The sequence below is a fragment of the Panthera tigris genome, chromosome B2, assembly GCF_018350195.1.
Source record: "Panthera tigris isolate Pti1 chromosome B2, P.tigris_Pti1_mat1.1, whole genome shotgun sequence".
Taxonomy (NCBI): Eukaryota; Metazoa; Chordata; class Mammalia; order Carnivora; family Felidae; genus Panthera; species Panthera tigris.
The window spans coordinates 32,384,269-32,397,224 of record NC_056664.1 but is presented as its reverse complement, the minus strand read 5'-3'; the positions used below and the strand labels follow the sequence as shown (position 1 = coordinate 32,397,224).

The 12,956-nt window shown below is 60.6% G+C and overlaps 1 protein-coding gene across 3 annotated transcripts in view; it reads right to left on the bottom strand.

The window, feature by feature from the left end:
- Positions 1–808: 808 nt before the first annotated feature.
- ITPR3 (inositol 1,4,5-trisphosphate receptor type 3) overlaps positions 809–12,956 on the bottom strand; it is a 67,057-nt gene continuing 54,909 nt past the window's right edge. For all 3 annotated transcript variants that reach the window (XM_042986136.1, XM_042986138.1, XM_042986137.1), the window contains 19 exons: positions 11,810–11,984; positions 11,457–11,641; positions 11,076–11,276; positions 10,818–10,928; positions 10,256–10,351; positions 10,038–10,139; positions 9,853–9,939; positions 9,194–9,304; positions 8,901–9,093; positions 8,557–8,682; positions 7,921–8,093; positions 7,063–7,227; positions 6,193–6,385; positions 5,628–5,732; positions 5,414–5,541; positions 4,359–4,524; positions 3,759–3,919; positions 2,383–2,544; positions 809–1,686 (listed from right to left, as the gene is read on the bottom strand). In XM_042986136.1, the coding sequence (XP_042842070.1) occupies positions 1,618–1,686; positions 2,383–2,544; positions 3,759–3,919; positions 4,359–4,524; positions 5,414–5,541; positions 5,628–5,732; positions 6,193–6,385; positions 7,063–7,227; positions 7,921–8,093; positions 8,557–8,682; positions 8,901–9,093; positions 9,194–9,304; positions 9,853–9,939; positions 10,038–10,139; positions 10,256–10,351; positions 10,818–10,928; positions 11,076–11,276; positions 11,457–11,641; positions 11,810–11,984 (2,709 nt within the window). In that variant the 3' untranslated portion in view covers positions 809–1,617. The remainder of the gene's footprint in view (positions 1,687–2,382; positions 2,545–3,758; positions 3,920–4,358; positions 4,525–5,413; positions 5,542–5,627; positions 5,733–6,192; positions 6,386–7,062; positions 7,228–7,920; positions 8,094–8,556; positions 8,683–8,900; positions 9,094–9,193; positions 9,305–9,852; positions 9,940–10,037; positions 10,140–10,255; positions 10,352–10,817; positions 10,929–11,075; positions 11,277–11,456; positions 11,642–11,809; positions 11,985–12,956) is intronic.

The following is a 12,956-nucleotide window of genomic DNA, read 5'->3' as shown; positions in this document are numbered from 1 at the left end:
CGGGTCTCCGTCTGGGCCTGAGAAGGGAAGGTGACGGGGCTTCTGGGCAAGGTGCTTCCTGTGCAGCCCCAGGAGCCCCACCTGCCAGGGGGGATCTGCTGGCTCCTGGCAGGATTCTCAGGCTCCCTTTTGTTGGAGTTCCTGGGGGATAGCCAAAAATAGCGGTAAACATTGAAGAAGGCATCCTGTTGCAAACAGAAAGCAGGAGGTGGTGTGGCCGAGAGATGAGAAGAGGCTGCTTGGCCGTCATTCGCACTGACTCAGAAGGATGGATCCGGTCCTCTGCCCCTGACCTTGCAGAAAACCCATGTTCCAAGTTGGTTTGAGGGACAGAGTAGAGACACAGATGGTCTTCGGCCAAGTGGGGCTGCAGACTGCAGGTGGCTTTAGCACCCTAGGCAGGTTCCGTGGGAGGCCACAGGACACTAGCCCCCTGGCCAGGGACACACACACACGGTCACCTCATCCCATGGAACCTTAGCTGTCATAAATGCTCGTGGTCCCCACTTGAGCATTTCCTCTGTCAACAACGGAGCTGAGAGAAGGTAGGGCAGGGGCTGACAGGCACACCTCACCAGGAAGAAGTGGAAGTGAGCTCTTAACCTCCTTTGTCCTTGGACTCCTCAGTATGTTTTGAAATACATACAATAAAATACAGACCAGTTCTACTGCGATACAGTTCTGTCCAGGAATCACTGCGAGACAGGATGTCGCTCAGGGCATCTACCGAGAGCCCAAGGTGAGGCCGGGCCAGTGGGCACAGGAGCCCCCACCGCCCCTGGGGAGTGTAGGAAATAGCATCCCTTTCTCATGGACTAGCGTTCTATTAATTTATTTAAGGCAGTTAACATATTAGTTCTCAGGCCAGAGGGTTTGTAAAACGTTACACCAAAAGGAGATAAAACTAACAGTCGAAACCCAGCCGCTCCGCCATGCCCCAGCCCTGCCCTCTGGGCCAGCGACTCTTCTCAGGAGGCCTAGAAGAGGCAGGTCCCAGGAGCAAGGCTCTTTTCCTCGGGTCACCAGTCCACCTGGGGCCGAGCTGGAGGGGTGGCCTGGATGATGAGGTCTACGCGCGGTCTACAGCAGATCTGCGGCCCGGAGGGAGCCGTGGAGCCGTGGCCTGGGCTGAACACGGCACCCGTGAATAAGTTAAATAAAAAGCCCTAAAATCACTAGCGACAACAGCATTACTGCACCTCCCTCAGGAGCAGGCAGAGACCAAAATGTAGTGCTTAGAATAAAGACGCGACCCCACTCCTAATCCCACGGAGGAACACAAGAGAATGTCAGTTACTGCTTTAAGGAACAAAGCAATTGTCCTTCCGGAAGACTTCTCTCCTCTAAGGCATTAAGGTAAGCTGAGTCCCCGTAAGTTTCTGAGTCGTTTCTAAGGGCTCTAGGCAGGACTGTCAGCTCTGTGGCTCCCCACTCCATGCTGGCCAGAGCCTGGCACGGCTTGGGGGGTGTCTGGCAGAATGGGAGCTGGAAGCCGAGTGGGCACCTGGCCTTGAGAGGCTGGCAGGCTGGCCGGGCCCCCTGACCCACAGGAAGGGGCAGTGTTCCCGGTCACCACTCTCTGCGATGACCATCCCCTGCTGGGGCCTCCGGTGGCTCTCAGCGGCTCATGCAGTTCTGGACGTCCACAAAGCCCAGGCGTTGCCTGCGTTTCCGCTGCTCTGTCATCTGGGATTAAACGGGTGCCCACAGGTCGGGTCAGGCAGCCCAGAGCCCTCTCTCCATGGGCACTGGGGAGGGGCTGGTGCCCACCCCTCACCCCCCCCCCGCCCCCGCCCTGCCCCTCAGACCCAGCTGCTGCTCAGCCCTGGCAGCAGGCCACAGCCCCCCCACCCAGGGTGCCTTGAGGATGTCAGCCCCAAACGCTTGTCCTCAATTAGTGCATCACAAACCCCTGATTTGGTGCAGCTGGGAAACACCCCACCTAAAAGAGGGGCGCCTGAGCTCATTTAGTCACTCCGGACAGAGAGGAGGGTGCTCTGGGCAAGAGGGGATCTTGAGAAGTGGAAGGGTGCCCTGACATCCCCTATCAGCGGTGAGCCCCTCAGAGCCCCCGAGCAGCTGCTGGGAGTAGGGGTGAACGAGGGGGAGGACCCCTCACACCTGTAGCAAAGGTCCACTTGGTCATGTCTTTCGGTGGACTCGGGCTGCCAACCTCAGTCTAACTTCCCATGGGGGGGAGAGCGTATTTGGAACCTGTCTTCCACCCCAGACCCACAAAGGAAAGGAAGGAGCGTGAAGGCCCCAGTCCCCTCCCCCTCTCCCCCATGGCAGGCTGGGCTGTGACCTCCCATGGATGGTCTGGTCTGGAGCTGCTCGGCGTGGGACCCCAAGGGTGGGGCCAGGATAGGCCTGGGTGCACACCTGCTCCTTGAGCTCGTTGAGCTGGGCGGTGAGGTGGGACACCAGCTTCATGGTGGAGTTGAGCTTATCCTGAAGAATCCGGATCTCATTCTGCTCCCCTTCCCCCTCGTTGCTCACTAGGGACATGGCCCTCATCCGGGGGAACCAGTCCAGGTTCTTGTTCTGAAAAAAATCACTGGTGGGATGAGCAAGCTCCGGCCCAGGCTAGGAAGGCCTCATTTAGAAGAGCAGTCATGGAGGGGGAACCCGCCGTCACACCCTGGACACATTCCTCCCCAGGGCTGTGTCATGGGAAAATCTGAACTGACTGGGGTCCTCCCCGGAGCCAGAATGAGCTGGCAGTGAACCCTCGGCGGGCGCGGAGGCCACCACGCTGTGACAGGCTAACTTCCTTCAGCCGGCCTCAAGTCTCGCCAGTATCAGCACCATCTGTTTACACTCAGAACACCCTGCGAGGTGGAGGAGGGCTCTGCAGCAGACCCTGAAGCTCCTTCCTTCCTTCCGCCCCACCCCGCCACGCACGCCCCACGCCCCAGGAAGATGCGAGTCGGACAGATGGCACACTGAGGGAGGGGAGGCGCCGCCGAGGATGGCTGGCATCCGACACGTGTCTCAGAGGCAAGGCCACGTTTCCCACGACCGAGGAGGAGCGGGAGGGGGCCACCAGTTTTCTGGCTCCTCGTCACAAGCTGGGAGTTCTCAGACCAACAGATAAACCTGCACTCCAAGATCAGTTCCAATTATACACTCAAGAAACAAATAGAACTCCCCCCCCCCCCATAGGTCTTTCCTTTTAGCCTGCAATTTATCTGATGTGCAGTAATCTGAAGATGCACTACATTGAATGGAACTGACGGGGCTTCCTTTACCCGAAAAGCTACGAGACCTTTTTGTTTTTTTGGTTCACTGCCTTCACTCCCTTTTAGTCACTACAGAAATTGGACGGAGTAACTTTGATTCCTCCGAAGTCTGATAGTTGAAAGTTTTTCCAGGCTCCCTCTCGGCCTGGACCATCCAAGCTCCGGGAAGCTGCCCTTCCCCTTGCCGAGCTGGAAAAGGCTCCCTCAGAATGGTCCCCCAAGCAGCAGTCCCGGGACAGGGTCTGCCTGCTCCCCCACCTCCTCGGTATCGGGCAGCCACGGGTCCGGGGACACCACGCACGTCCTTTGGGGCTGACAGGTTTGTTGTGGGCTTTTCCCTGACAACAGAGGCCATGCAGAAGAGCTCGAGGACCCTCGGTAGGTAGCACGGGCAGCCGGCGGGGCCCCAGTGAGGGCTGCCCCCAGCTGCTCCTCAGCTGGCCCTCCCACAAGGGTTCGCGACTGTCCCCCCCGCCCCCACCCCCGGCGGCCGCTGCTCCCGGGCGGGGTCCACACCTTGATCATCTGGGCCACGTAGCTCTCAGGCCCCGTGTAGTCCGTCTTGTTTTTGACGCGGACCAGCACGATGAAGTACAGGTAGTTCCACATGTTGTGCTCGAACTTGATGTGTTCCTCAAAGGACACCGTCTTGTTATCAAACTTGTCTCTCTCCAGACCTGACGATGCAGAGGGTGAGGACGAAACCATCAGGCTCCCAAGAGCCACCGTGGGGCCACCTGGCAGAGTAAACACCCGCCTCTTGGGGCAGTGGGGGCATTTGTTCCCCGGGCTAAAAGGACTGGTGAATGCATGTGACAGCCCACCCTGGGCTATTTAGGTCACTTCTATTTAAAGCACCAGCCACTTAGCCTTGGCGATCCCGCCCTGCCACAGCTGTAGCCTCCCACCAGGGCAGCTCAGCACCACGGTGGCCAGAATCCCAAGAGCCCGGCAAGCAGGAGTAGTTGATAAGGGATTTGTCCTGCAGGTGCCACCCGCTCCTTAGCCTGCAGTGGGTGGGGAGGGGACTTCACACCGGGAGTGGGAAAAGCCCTGGACAGAGACCGGGGGGCTTCAGTTTCCTCTGGAAACTGAGAAGGTGTAAGGGGGCCTCACCGCAGATGAAGCACGTGGTCTTAAGAATCTCCTCCTTCTTTTGCTTCTCGCTGCGCAGGTCAGCAAAGGTGTCAATGATCACCCCAAAGATGAGGTTCAGCACGATGATGATGACAATGAAGAAGAACAGGAGGTCGTAGACCACACGGGCTGGGAAGAGGGACTCCTGCAGGGGGGAGGCAGGGAGGCTAGGCCCCGTCACCTAGGCAAGCCAGACTCAGGCAGGGGTCAGGGCTGTGACAGAGGAGGCTCGGCCCTCAGCAGAGGGGGACGAAGGCCCCCGGCTCCCGGGGCCCTGAGGGAGGCAGAGCAGACCCAGCCTCACTGTGGGCAGTGAGAAGTACAATCACAAGCCCTGAGTGTGACTTAGGAGACAGCGGACTCAGAAAAGATACCGGCGAGGCCGGCGCCCTGTGATAGGAGTTTGGCGTGGGGCACTGAGGCTGTAGGTCGAGGCCTGTCTCTGCCCCTAACCTTGGGCTGGGGACAGAGCCAGCTCTGAACGCCTCTGCCCCACCCTCAGGACGCCTGGCCTCACACATTCTAGAAACACTGTCTGACCTTGGAAGCGGCTTTCCCATGTGGCCGAGGACAGACTGAGTACCGGTAACGCCTGGCTGCCTGAGTCAAATCCTGAGGCGTCCTCACGGAGCAGACTCAGCTTCCCCACCCTGCCCTCCCCTGCTGTGGGCCGGGGCTCTGCCTCGAAGATGAAGCCAGCGCAGCCGGGGATCCGCCCGGTGTCTGACTCACGCCTTCCCCAGCCTGGGCAAAGCTCGGCTGCCAAGGTCTTTCCTGAGAGCAACTACAGGGAGCCGGTGGGGAGGCGTGAGCAGACGGGGGTGGGGAAGCTCAACAACCATGTAACCGCGCACTGGACCCGGTGGCCAAGCAGGGAGAGGGGATGCGAAGTGGGGGCTTGCAACATCGGAGAGGGAGGGGGGCCGAGCTGCTCCCCCAGGCCGTGACCGTGACCCGAGAGCAGGACCTCGCAGTGGCTGACGTGGCCAGGGCTCGGGCCACGTGGATTTGGGAGCGGGGCAGGGGATGCTCACGTCTTTGGAGGGCTTGCGGAGAATGTCACCCACGCCACCACCATTGCGCAGCCCGTGGTTCATGACAGTGACGATGCACATGAGCAGCGTGTCGCAGGCCCGCTCCGTGCTCTCCAGCTCTTCGTTCCCTACAAGCGGAGTATGTGCTCACACCCAGGCCAAGCCACCCGCCTCTGCGCCCCTGCCCCAGGCGCCCAAGACACACTGCCCTCACCTTCCAGGACCTCAGGCACTGAGACCCCTGAGACACAGTCCAGCTTGTCCCCACTGCACGTGCCCACAAATGTGGCAGCTCCATGTGGCATCCCCAGGGGGCTGGCTAGAGAGGACGTGGGTGAGGTCACCAGGAAGTCCAATGGCCATCATTCCCCTCGCTGTGCCCCCCGCCCCACATCCTCCACGAAGCCTTCCCTGATCCTGCGAGCTCTCCCCTCTGTCAGGCTACACGTGAAGGGTCCTCATGCCCCTGCTATGCACAAAGGACAGGAAGGGGGGGGTCCACACCCCTGAGCCTGGCACACAGGCAGCCCCTGCAAACACTGAGTTTCAGATGGATGCCAGGTCTGCAAGCAGGTGGCTCCTCAGGGAGCAGAAGACCAAGGCTCTCCCACCCATTCGGTGTGTCCCGGGGCAAAGGGAGTTCACAGATTGCTGTGAACTAGAAACCCCCACCCCAGGACCCGAGAGGAGGAACTGAGGCAGGGCGCCTGGTCCTGACACGGGTCGTCTGTGCAACCCCTCTCAGCCCCCACACCCTCCCAGGAGAGGAGCCGCCAGACCTCCAGAGTGATTGCCGGGCAGCCGGTCAACCTCAAGGATGAAGTCATCCTTGAGGAAGAGGAAGCCAACGATGGAGAAGAGGTAGACCAGGATGAGGGCCAGCAGGGCGGTCAGCAGGATGGAACGGCCATTTCGAGTCACACTCTTGATGACGTTGAACAGCGTCTCCTCCCGGTAGATGAGGTCAAAGAGCTGCAGGGCAGGGACAGGGCCTTGAGGGGCTGCAGACGCCGCTGGATCCAAGGGCTGCCCGGCTCCCAGTGGTTTCCCACAGGCTCCTCCAGGAGGGTCTGTGCTTGGGCAGGTGGAACCAGCCTAGTGGGCCTGGCGGGGAGGGCTGCTCAGAGGCACCTGGAGTTCTAAGGCCAAGGGAAGGGAGTGGCCCGGGAGAAGGTGTGAGGGCTGAATGGGCAGGCAAACACCACACCCGGGGGAAGAATTTTTTGTGTGATTTGTGTGCGTTGGCTCACTTCAGCCTCACAATCACTCTAGGAGGTGGGTGCTATTAATCATCCTCGTTTTATAGATACAGAAGTGAAGGCACGGGGCAGTTAAGAAACTTGCCCCAAATCACAGAGCTTGTAGGGGCCACGCTGGGATGCCAACCCAGGTAGTCTGGTTCGAGTCCAAGCTTAAAACCACTACCAGACAGGGGAGATGAGCCAGATGGGGGCCGGGAGTGGCCATCAGGGCCCCGAAGGCTGGGCTGGGGCCAGGTAGAGGAGGACTCTGCAAATCCAGCCCTCCCAGCCCAGCAGCAAGAGGACTGGACAGAGAGACTGGCACTGGGGAACCACTAGCAACTTGAGGGAAGCCCCGACCGCCCCCACCCCCCCACCCCTGCCAGCCCCAGCCCCCAGAGGGCTCACCAGGATGCTGTAGAAGAGCTCATGGACAAAGAGGCCCAGGACACTCGTCAGGATGTAGCCCACATGGTAGAGGAACTCCATGTCCATAACCATGGCCTTATAGCCCCGGATGAAGGTTCCGCGGTTGCCCACAAAGCTCACCACAAATACAATCTTGTTGGTCAGCTGGGGGCAGGTAGAAGGCATGGGGATCAGTGCCCCATGGCCCACCCTGAATCTCCACTCCCTGCCGCCCTGCCCCCCCAGTGACCAGCTCGGAGGCCAGCCCTTGCCTAGAGTGGATCTGAGCTGGTCCTGCTCAACCTGGCAGGCTCAGCATTAATGAAAATGCCTCCAGAAATGTACCTGGACTCTTGGATAGAACAGGGGAGGAGCCCCGTGGGCCCCTGGCTCCAGGAAGAAAGTGAGATACAGACAGAGTCAGACCAAGCAGACCAACCTTGGCCTCTACAGTGACTTGGTAAGTTCGGAAAAGGGGTCTCCCCCCACCTTGCTCTGGGTACTTTATTTCCAGCTGTCAGGAACTGTCATAACATACAAATCTTTAATGTCTACAGTACACACAGTGCCTCTGGGCAGTGCCCGACTAACACCGTCTACACAGCAGCCCTGAAGCCGGTGCCCCAAAGTGACTCCTGGCTGGCTATCTCTGAGTGCCGGTTGCCCCAGGCTGTCCCGGGAGACAGTGGAGGCACAGACCGGTCCTAACCGTGGAGCTTTAACAAGCTTGATCCCGACACAGGCACAAGGGGGTTAGAGCAGAGCAGTGGCTGCCGGGAGGCAGCAGGCCAGCCCGAGGTCCAATGGCGCCATGAGCCCCAAGGGTGGTCTGGGGTGAGGGCTCCCTCTGGCACTCACGTTGAGGGCGCCCAGGATGTTGAGTGTGGGCCCAATGCCCAGGTAGTAGATGGAGCGCAGGATGAGCGCCACAATGAGGGGGCGGATGCTGTAGCGCTTGGTGAACAGGGCCGCGATGGAGAAACAGATGAGGATCCAGAACAGCAGTGAGATGAGTGGGGAGCCCAGCACGCCTGGGGGCCAGGGTGCAGGGTGAGCACTGGTCTCTGAAGCCCACCACAGCCCCAACAGACCCCGAGAAGCCACCTCCTCCCGGAAACCTTCCCTATTAAGTTCTTGGTCACCTGGTATTAGGGCCTCTCCTGCACCACCACACCTGCATGTCTAGGCTTAAGGCAGGAGAGGCCCTATCCAGCTGCTGCTATCATAGCTGAACTCTGGCTCATGCACGTGTGCCCGTGTGTATGAGAGAGACGTGTACTGTCTCCGGAGGTCAAGGACCCTGTCGTCGCACTGGACCCCATCTGTCTCTCCCCCCATGATGGGGTGCAAAGCCCAGAAAGTAGTGCAGGGGTGCCTTTCCCCCACTCTGCATCTGGTCCCCTCAGAGCCTGGCTGGCCACAAGGCTCTGCCCAAACCCAGGGAGGAGGCACGGTGGTCTCCAGGGCCACAGTCTGCCAGCCTTGTGTCCCCACCTGTGGACGCGCCCTCCATGTAGGGGTAGAAGAAGGCAATGATGATGTTGATAAAAACTGCCAGATTGAAGGAAATACTGCCCCACAGGGTCATTCGGCGGGAGAACCAGTAGATCAGTGGCATGCCTGGGGGAGATGTGGGTGGGTCTCTGGTTAACATTGTCCCCTCATCCCACATGGCCTCCCCCTCCGGGGCCCCCAGCACCTGCTCAAGCTCCAGGCCCCGCTTCAGGGGGAAAACGTGACTGGAGCCCTCCTGGAGTGGGGTGGGGTGAGGCAGCCCCCCCTGACAGGTAAGGGGGTCACCAGGGGGCCTTGCCCTCCCGCCCCGCGGGGGTCCTCACTGCGGAGCTTGCGCTGCCACTCCATTTCGTTGTGCAGGAAGGAGGACTGGTCGAAGAAGTCGCTCACTTTGCTGCCCTGCTCATCCTGCTCCGTGGTGGTGAAGAGCCGGTGCTTGGTCTCCTCCGTCAGGAACTGGCAGATGCCAGGCACCGGGAACACGATCTGCTCCATGCTGCGGTCCTGTCGCACGATCTGGGTGCACACAGGCACGTGGTCACACCCAGGCCACAGCCCTCAAGGGCCAAGTTCACAGGCCCTCACTCACAGCGCCCCTACTGCCCTCGGGCCCCACCTCTATCTGGGATGTGTGGTTCTCGTAGTAGGCCAGAGGGTCCTCCTCCTCCTCTTGTGCGGGCGCGGAGGACTTGAGCATCTGGGACAGCTGCTTGTTGTTGAGGCTGAGCTGGGGGTAGAGGGGCCGCCGAGGTCAGGCCCCGCAACTTTCCACCACTAGACCTCACACCAGAGCCCTACCTGCTCCAGGTGCCCCCCTGCCAGACGAGACCCAGCCTACTCCAACTAGGATGCAGCCCAGAAGAAAGAGGGGATAAGCGGGGAGAGCCTGTCGAAACAATTCTATGGGCCCCTCAGCACCCACGGCTCCAGCTCCAGGCTTCCAGACCTCTCCCACAACCCGGCTCCCACCTCTACCCTTAGGTTTCACCCCGGACCGCCCACCCTCCCGGCTCCTCCCACCCTGAGCCCCGCCTCCCCATTCCAGCCCTTTACTCAGGTTCAGGCCACACCCCCGAGTCGTGCTCCGCCCAGAGTTCCTGGACTTGCCCCCGGGCTCATCCCGTATTCCAACCGGCCCTCCGATCTCGCAGTACCCTCATCCCCTCCCTCAGTTCCTAGCCTCGCCCCCAGATACCAGCCCATCCAATCTCTCGCCCAGCCACGCCCCTAGACCTAAGCCCCGCCCCACACCCAGCCTTGTCCCCGCGCCCCCACCATAGAAGAGATGCCCTCGGCCTCCTCCTCTTGGATGCGCTTCACTGGCTTGAGCAGGTGCTGCAGCTGCTTGTTGTGCCTGGAAAGCTGAGGGAGAGGGCGGCGCAGAGTCACGGGGCGTGGTCGCTGGGGTTGGGGGGGTGGGGCAGGACCGCCGGGGGCGGAGCCAGGGGTGGGGCTGGTACCTGCAGCGCCAGGATGTAGATGTTGTGGCCCACTTCCCGTGGGCTCACCTCCGAGTTTTCCCGCTCCTCCTCCTGCAGGTAGGCTTTCTTGATGACGTCCACCTGGCAGGGCAGGGCCTGTTTGCCGCCTTCCTGGCGCGTAGGGAATGCCCCGATCCCCGTTCCCCTACACCCCAGCCAGGCACGTCTTCCCACCTGACCCCTGGCCCCAGCCTCACCAGCTCCTGGGGCCGCAGGCTGATGAGGATTCGCTCAGCGTTTTCACTGTCGTGCCGGCTCTCCATCAGAGCCAGGAGCAGCTTGGAGGCATTGTCCTGTGGAGAGGTGGGGAGAGGTGGGGAGAGGGGGACAGGCCACAGTCTGAGAGCCCCTACGATGCCCCCCAACAACCTCTTCCACTGTCAACTCCATAATAGCCTCTCCTGGCCTGCAAGATGCGCCGTAACCTTCCCATCCCCGCTGGCCCCCAGGACTTGCTGAGCAGTGTCCTGCAAATCCAGCCCACCCACTAGCTGTCTTCACCGCCACCCCATGGCAAGCAAACGCAATCCCCAGAAAGCAGACATGTACGTGGGAGACCCCCAGATAAACCCAGAACACGTCCGCTCCTAGAGTGTACGTCCAACACGCTTGCTCACACATTCATTTACGTATGCATATTGACACGTACATATTAAACATGCCAACACACCCCGGTACGCACACTCAACACAGGTCGCGTCACGTGCATTTGTGCACACACATCCCATGCACACTCACTTGGAGTGCCACGGGCCCCACCTTAAGCTGCAGCACCAGATCCATACGGTATTTGCACAGGGGACTGATGTCATTAAGAATCAGGGCCGTGATGATGTCTATGCCGTTGGACTCATGAGTCACGATGCAGGTCTGGCAGGAGGCAGTGGGAGACACGGGGCCCAGGCCCCTCAGAACTGTGGCGCTCCGGAGGCCCAGTGTCTCCCCTGCCCAGCCTGCTCCACCCACCCACACCTCCACACTCCCCCTCGGCTGCTCCTGGTTCTCATGGCGACTTACCTGGTTCTCGTGGCAGGGGCCCTGACAGTACTCAGTGAGGGTCTCCAGGGTCTGGATGACAAGGCCCACGTTGTCCTCATTGATGTAAAGCCCCAGCAGCCCCAGGCCACCGGTGGTGCTGCCGCACATGATGTCCAGGAACTGCAGGGTCTCACACACCAGGTTGTAGTTGGTCTTGTTGTTCTGGGAGCGCAGGAAGTTCTGCAGAGCACAGAAGGGTGGACATGGCACCGCTCCCGCAGGGAGGCAGAGGCCTGCACGGGACCACGACGGTGAGCGCCGCAGGGCGTGACCGCCAGCCACAGAGCAGCCAAGGCACCGGCAGACAGGGAGGGCGGGGGCCCACGTGCTGGCTGGGGGAGGGGCGGGGCAGGCGCTCACCTGCAGGTCTCGGTTGTGGTTCTCACACAGCAGCTGCAGAAAGCGCAGGATGGGCTGCATGATGAGCACGGACGTGCCCATCTCGTTGCTCTGCACGCGCTCGCCCACCTCGTGCCCCCGGCGCAGGCTGGGGCCCAGCGAATAGCGGGATGGGGAGCCTGGCATCGAGAAGGAAGCCACGCGGCCTGCAGGGCGAAGCCCGGTAAGGCTGGGGCTGCTGGAAGTAACCGGACCCTGCGTTCCCACCCCCAGGCCCCTGCCTGCAGATCTCGCCCCGTGACCCCCCTCACCCTGAAGCCTCTGACCCTGGCCCAGCACCCAGTACAGCATCCTGTACTGCTGTGACCTCTGACCTTTGGTGGTGGGGTCTGCCGACTCCCGGTCCTCACGCGGCTGGCTGCCCAGGTCATTCATGTTGACGGCCACCGTGGACTTGGTCTCCTGCTGGGCCCGCTTCATGCGGTCATGCAGCACCTTGAAGAAGCGCTCTGACTTCTTGTCACTTGTCATCAGGTTGTAGAAGGATTTCTGGGGGCAGATGGTGAGATGAGGGACAGCCTCAGCACTGGGCCTGGCTCTGAGCAGCCCTTGCTGGGTCCCTGGAGGGCTCTATCCTGTGCTGCAGGGAAAAGCACCTGCAGGACCACAGACAAGCCCCTAGACGTGCCCCAGGACTAAGGCTGGGGCAGGGTCGGTCAGGACTGTGGAGGCGGAGGGGAAGGGTCCGTATCTGCTGTCCATGTGATGCTGGAGGCCCACCCCAGGCTCCTCACCCCCATCTGCATCTGCCCTTGGCCCTCTGTCTGCTCCCCACACAGCAGCAGAGACATCCCTCAGAAGTCTACGTCTCGTATTTCCTCTGCCTGAAACCCTGCAGCCGCCCCATCTCACTCACAGGAAAAGCCACGCCTCACAGCTCGCATGAGGCCACACGATGGCCTGCCACCTCTCTGACCCCAGGGCCCACCACTCTCCACTCCTCTGCCCTCTCCAGCCACATCAGCCACTTCCTCCTCATGGCCTTTGCACCTGCTGCCTGCTCTCCCAGGACAGCGCCCGCCTGTTCACATGCTCACCTCTGGGTCCAACGTTCCCCTTTCCAGGACACGACCCTGATCCCTGCCCCAGCACTCCCTAGGCCCCTCACCTCCATCATCACTGTCCAGCATGCTCTCCGTGTTATGTGGGGATTACGGTTATTGGCTGTTGTCCTCATTAGGATACAGGACCAAGAGAACACGGATTTTGTCTTTTTTGTTCACTACTGAATCCTCAGTGCCTAGAACACTGACAGGCCGTGGAAGGCACTCGGTGCGGACTTACTGAAACAATGCACGAATGAATGAATGAATGAATGAGGATAAAGCAATCAGAGGGGGCTTTTCAGAGGAGGCAAAGGTGTCCTTTAGTTGGGCACCAAAGGCTGAGGAGGATGTGGAAGAGGAGGGAAGCAAGCCTGAGCAGAGGCCAAGAGGCAGGAATGATGGATGTGATGTGGGC